This window comes from Anastrepha obliqua, chromosome 6, assembly GCF_027943255.1.
Source record: "Anastrepha obliqua isolate idAnaObli1 chromosome 6, idAnaObli1_1.0, whole genome shotgun sequence".
Taxonomy (NCBI): domain Eukaryota; kingdom Metazoa; phylum Arthropoda; class Insecta; order Diptera; family Tephritidae; genus Anastrepha; species Anastrepha obliqua.
In genome coordinates, this window is record NC_072897.1 from 7069800 (window position 1) to 7075677 (window position 5878).

A 5878-nucleotide genomic window follows, 5' to 3' on the forward strand; every position below is an offset into this window, starting at 1 on the left:
ACTTGTTGAAGCAGTGGGGGAGAGCGTTGCCCAGGAGCCAACAGTGTCGTATCGTCGTCGCGCTCAGCATTTTGGCGTCAGTGAAGCTACAATGCGGCGCATTTTAAAGGATGATTTCAATTTGTTTCCGTTTGAATGCAGTGAATAAACAAAATTGCGCATTTGGGGATCTGATAATCCACACGAAATCCATGAAACGCCATTGCATGACCGGAAAGTAACTGTCTGGGCCGGCATTTGCACCAAAACCATCATTTGGTCATATTTTTGCCGTGACAACGAAACCGACCATGGAAACCGATATCGATGGATGTTGGCTCATTATGTCTTCCCGAAAATGCGTGAGAAAGGTTTAGACGGTTACTGATTTCAAGAAGATGGTGCGCCATGCCACACTGCGAATGCAACAATTGAATTTCTGTAACGAAAATTCCTGGACGTCTTGTATCAAAAAGAGGCGACATTGACTGGCCCCCCAGATCACGTGACTTAGCCCCCCCTTGTGGGGTTATCTGAAAAGTAAGGCTTACGCCAAGAAGCCGCAGACTATTGATCAGCTTAAGGCAAACATTTGTGCCGAAATCGACGCTATAAGCCCCGAAATGCTTGATAAGGTGATGAAAAAATAACCAAACCAAATAGAAATCCCTCACTTATAAAAACCAGTTGTTTTTTTTTTTTTCAAAGTTATCCAATGTTTTCATACCGCTTTTATGTCTGTGGCGCACCCTGTATATTTTGTTGGAATTATTCGATGTCTTTTCTGTGCTATTTCTGCAGCCTTTCCTACCGCAAAGAATTCTACTTGAAAAATACTGCAGTAGTCAGGGAGCTTAATTGGCCTTTTGATGTCTAGCACTGCGCAATAAATCCCTGCACCTGCTCAGTCCATCATCCTCGAGCCGCCAGTAAATATATTAAGCGTATTGGGGCTAGATAGCATACCTCTTTTCCACCGCTCTTCTTCTATTGTTCTTCGGAATCTCTTCACCCAATTGTATTTCGGAGTCATATAATCCATATTGGTCCGATAACTCATGCCTATTGAGCTATGTCCGAATATTTTACAGGTAAACTCACCCTTTGCGTTAAGTCTTGCTGTTAGACCTTTTCCCTCAATGTCAATCGGTGGTTGTTTTAATTGCCCCTGTAGTGCAGAGTGCACTAAGACATTAAATACTTTCCATAGGTGTTTTGTTTGTCGTTTTTCTTAATGCAGTTCACCAAACTAGAGCACCGTAGAGTAATATTGGCTTTAATACAGCTAAGTAGCATCAAAACATTATTGAAGAAGATAGACCCCATGTAACTCCCAGCATTCTTTTACATGCATATAATGCGTTACTAGCCTTTTTCCTCCTCTCCAATATATTGTGCTTCCATGATAGTTTGCTATCCAAAATTATTCCAAGGTACTTTGCGTGGCCTTTAAGAGTCAGTTCTAAGCCATTTAGCATCGGGGGTGCCAATTCGAGATCTTGTACCTTCTAGTAAAAAGTATCATATCCGTTTTATCGGCGTTTATCCCCAAGTCGGTCTGAGTTGACCCTTGATGCACTGTTGCGAGTGTAATATTCATTATATCGCTCACGGTATCTAAGTATTTGCCCATCACTACCATGGCTAAGTCATCTGCATATGCTATTAGTTTAGATGCCGTGCCCTCAATTTTCGTTAATAACTCATTAGCTGTGAGTAACCAGTGATGATAGAACGCCGCCTTATGGCGTACCTAGTTTAGTGAGTTTAACTGCGTTCCATTCCGCACGTATCAGTCTATAACCCAAAAGGTTCTTTATCCATGAATAAACAGCGATTTCTGTATTTTTTTGTATCTAAGTGCCTTAAAGTGTGTCGATTGTTGAATGCATCACTAATGTTTAGAAATACTCCTAAAGCGTATTCCTTGTACTTTAGAGCTTTCTCTATAACTAACACTTGTGAGTGTAACGTAGTCTCTGTGGATCTGCCTTTAGTATATACGTGTTGTGCCTTAGACATAAAGTTTCACATTATATTTTCTCTAATGGGGGTGTCAAGCGTTTTCAGAAGGAATAAGGTCAAACTGATGAGCCTATATTCCTTTGAGAGTGTGGGGTTGCTTTTACCTTCTTTCGGTAGCTTGCTTATCTCCAGAGTAATGGCAGATAGTTAAACCTCAGGCATCATGTGTATATCGCCTTTATCCATAGTAGCAACAGATTGCCCATCCTTTGGAGCAGGGAAAATTTCGGTCTAAACCTGGTGATTTAAATGGGTCAAAAGTGCTTGTTGCTCATTTTATTTTTGGGTTGAAATAATGCCTTTCGGAATGTTTACTACGTTATTTCTTACAGGCTCCTGACCTAACTAGTCTATGTATCCTAAACAATGCTTATTGACTACATCTTGTAGTGATACTTCACAACTCTCAGTCTAGTCTACGTTGGATTTACGTATTAAGTAGGGCGTATTCGGGTGTTTTGATAATAGTTTCCTGAGCCTAGCCCCTTCGTTTGTGATTTCTATACTGCACGGAAGTCTTTCCATGACTATCTCTTGGCTCTACGCACCTCTTTCTTCGTCGTAGATCATTATATTCTTCCCACCAGGATTCATTATCGGTTACTCGAGCCAGCTTATAGAATTCTATTACGGTGCGTCTTTTTGATCCCAGCTACTTGTTCCACAAAGGTGGCTTTGATCTGCGTTTTAAGGGGAGTGCATGCTTGATATGCTTTATTAAGTGCCCTTCTAACACTCTCTTCCGGTTTAACACATAACATATTGGTTTTGCAATAGCACTTTCCTAAACAGATCACAGTTTGTGTTTCTAAGATTTCTGAAATTAAAAAAACATTCAATTTCAATTTAAAATAACATTCTCGCCCTCTTTAGTATGGCTTTGTCGTCATCTCAGTTTGCTACTTCTAGGCTAGTTTGTAAAATAAAGTTAAGTAGGTACTCACCTCTAACGTTTATGTCGGAGCTCCACGGAGAGTCTGACGAGAGTTAGCATCGGAGCCTACAACTAGCTGTCTTCGCTCGGCTTTCTTAACCAGTCTGCGAAACTCATCCGGCGGTGCTTCCCTCTCGTATGACATATAACAGGACCCAAGAAGTAGTATTACATTCCTGCAGCTCTGAATAGCCACCACTGTCAGGTCATCTGTGGAGAGATTGGTATTCAAGTAGGAACATACACTTTTCTTAACAAGTATTACTGCTCTTACCCTGTTCGCAGCGTTCTTGAAGTATGTATTGTAGTTTGGTGAGTCCAGTCCAGATACCATGTTTCTTGGACTAGAGCCACGTTGTAAATTTTTAAGGAGCTTAATTGAGGCTTTCTTGCTTTTGTGAAGGTTAATTTGAAGGACCTTCAGCATCATGCTTTGGTTCCTGCCTGTCTTCAATGCCGAGAATCTTCTCCATCTCGCCAATTTTGAGCGTGTTTTCGATTTAATCCGTTGGGTTGCGTTTTTTGAGACGAAGGAACACGCTTCCAATGCGCCACGTACAAAATTTCCTCCGCCGTTTTATTTATCTGCAGAATACAGTTCTGGCTTTCATTTGCATTCGCTGATTTAGCCACTTTCATCACCTCCCAGTCGTCGGTAGGTAGATCTTTATTCTGCATTTGTAGCAGACGCAGCGCATGCTCCGGGTTTACCGTGCGCAGTATAAGCACCTTCGCCTTTGGTATCCATGGTACTGAGCTGCAATCCACTATTTCAAGTGCGTCACCTTCCCATAGGCCTTGAAGCTTATTCACAACTTCCATAACCCATATGAGAGACCTGTCGTCCTTGCACTTTATGATTTTGACGCCGCTGAACCATCCTGATCCATCGAATGTGGGCGAAGAGAGCTTCCAACAGCTTAATTTCCACGGTTCCTGCGACATTTGCCCCAGCGGGCTACCACGATCAATAAGTGCCGCACTGAAGCTCTTTCTCACAATCTCATTGGCCGCCGCCGCTTCTTTGGACGTTGTCGGCTTTTCGTCGTCCTTTTTGCTGTGTGTCACGTTTGGCTTTGCAGCAATGTTCTTGCACTTTTTTCTTGTGGTGGGCATTTTTGTATTCCTGCTGGCAATACTTTTCAGGTTCGAGTCTACCAGGTCCCATAGGTTGCATATCGTTGCCTGGCCTTAGGTAGGCACCGTTAATATAGCCGTTCTGGTAAACCGCCTGGCTGCAAATCATCCAATGGGCACGGTGTCGCCTACCACCCTGGTTTAGGGGATGCGCAAGGAGAGGAAATAATGGGACGCCGGGGGCTTGGGAATAACAAGGGATCTTCGTCGGTACGGTGATTTTCGCATGGTGATTGGATGGCCACCAATTTCGCAGTAAAGCGAATGGATGGCTAGCCAACGCCTATATGAAGCTTCCCTCCCAGTTCGTGGTGAGTTGGCCCCCATGATATGGGGGTCAAACCACCACTTAAGCCTCATTCCCGCGGCAAGGAGACCTACATGATGAGGTACCGAAGACTTTTATTTAAACAAAAAAATGTAATTATTCCAATAAGTTACCAATTATATATTCACAGTTACAACCTCTTCCCATCTCTCGACCAATATATTGATGCCGTTCGGCTAAAAATCGCCTGGACTGGTGTCAAAGAAGTTGTTAAACCAGGACCACTTTGTTATCGGACTTCTTGTTATCACAGATAACACCTCTTTGTTATCGAAGTTAAACACCCTTTATATGGTTTGACAGAGAGACGTACACAAAAATATGATTCCCTGAAATTGCTCAAGAAATCCAGCACACATTCGTAGTCGCAGCATTGTGCCAAAAATTATGAATTATGAAGCGTCAACAAATTTATAGTTTATCATAATTTACTTAAATAATTTTTTAGGAGTTCACTATGAAGTAGTGCATTTTTATTCGATATATGAATTTTAATATTTAAGAGGAAAGTGTGTTTTAAATTTTATAAGTAAAAAATGCATATTGATTGAAAAAGTTTAGCTTAACAATTTGCAGCTTTGGCACCTGTTGTTATGAATCCCGCTGCACAGCTCACAATGCTTTCAAATTAAATAGTTGGCACTTTGGGCTTCATCCGAAGGCTGAATGTATGTAAGGTAACCTCCAAATAAGTCGCACTTCTGTTCAGTGTAAGTTTACTACTTTGCGGCTATATAAATATGCTTTGGTGCACTTTTTAATACTTGTAGAGCCTCAAGGAATATATTAATTTAATATTTATATACCACGCGAGAACAGAAACTAATGGCGTCGAAATTTTCTTCAGAATCGAAATGTCCGGGACAGAACAGGGGGAACAAGGGGAGGCTTTTATATGTCGGGATTAGAGAACAAAAACAAATTTTAATCATGGAAAATCACTTTATTGTTTTTCAAAATATTCTCCATGAAGATCTATACACTTTTGCATGCGTTTGAACCAATTGTCGAAGCACTTTTGCCGCTCTGAATGAGGTACCTCCAAAACATGCATTCTGAATGCCGCAACCGCTTCTTCAGGTGTCGAAAAACGTTGACTTCTCAGTTTTTTTTTTACGTACGGGAATAAAAAGAAGTCATTCGGGGCCAAGTCAGGACTATACGGCGGATGACCCATTAATTCGATGTTTTGGGTGCTCAAAAATGCAGTTGTTCGAGCCGATGTGTGAGAGCTTGCATTGTCCTGGTGAAGAGTGATCCGTCTTTGGCGATTGGTTTTCCTAATTTCTTGGAAGACAACTGGCAAACAAATGGTTGTGTATCACTCAGAATTTACTGTTCTGCGTTGTTCTAGTGGTACGGTTGCGACATGTCCAGTTCTTCTGAAAAAAGAGGCGACCATTTGCTTGGAAGTGCTTCGTGCGCGAACTACTTTTGTTGGATTTGGCTCATCTTGAAACACCCATACAATCGAC

General features: G+C 41.7%; 1 protein-coding gene across 1 annotated transcript; it reads right to left on the reverse strand.

Moving 5' to 3' along the window:
- Window positions 1–3388: 3388 nt before the first annotated feature.
- On the reverse strand, window positions 3389–4054 carry LOC129250067 (uncharacterized). The gene has a single exon (XM_054889712.1). It carries the CDS (start codon window positions 4052–4054, stop codon window positions 3389–3391), a length of 666 nt encoding a protein of 221 aa, XP_054745687.1.
- Between the last annotated feature and the right edge of the window lie 1824 nt (window positions 4055–5878).

Excerpts from the sequence above, each read along its gene's own strand:
- LOC129250067 (XM_054889712.1), bottom strand. The coding sequence starts at position 4,054 with ATGCCCACCACAAGAAAAAAGTGCAAGAACATTGCTGCAAAGCCAAAC.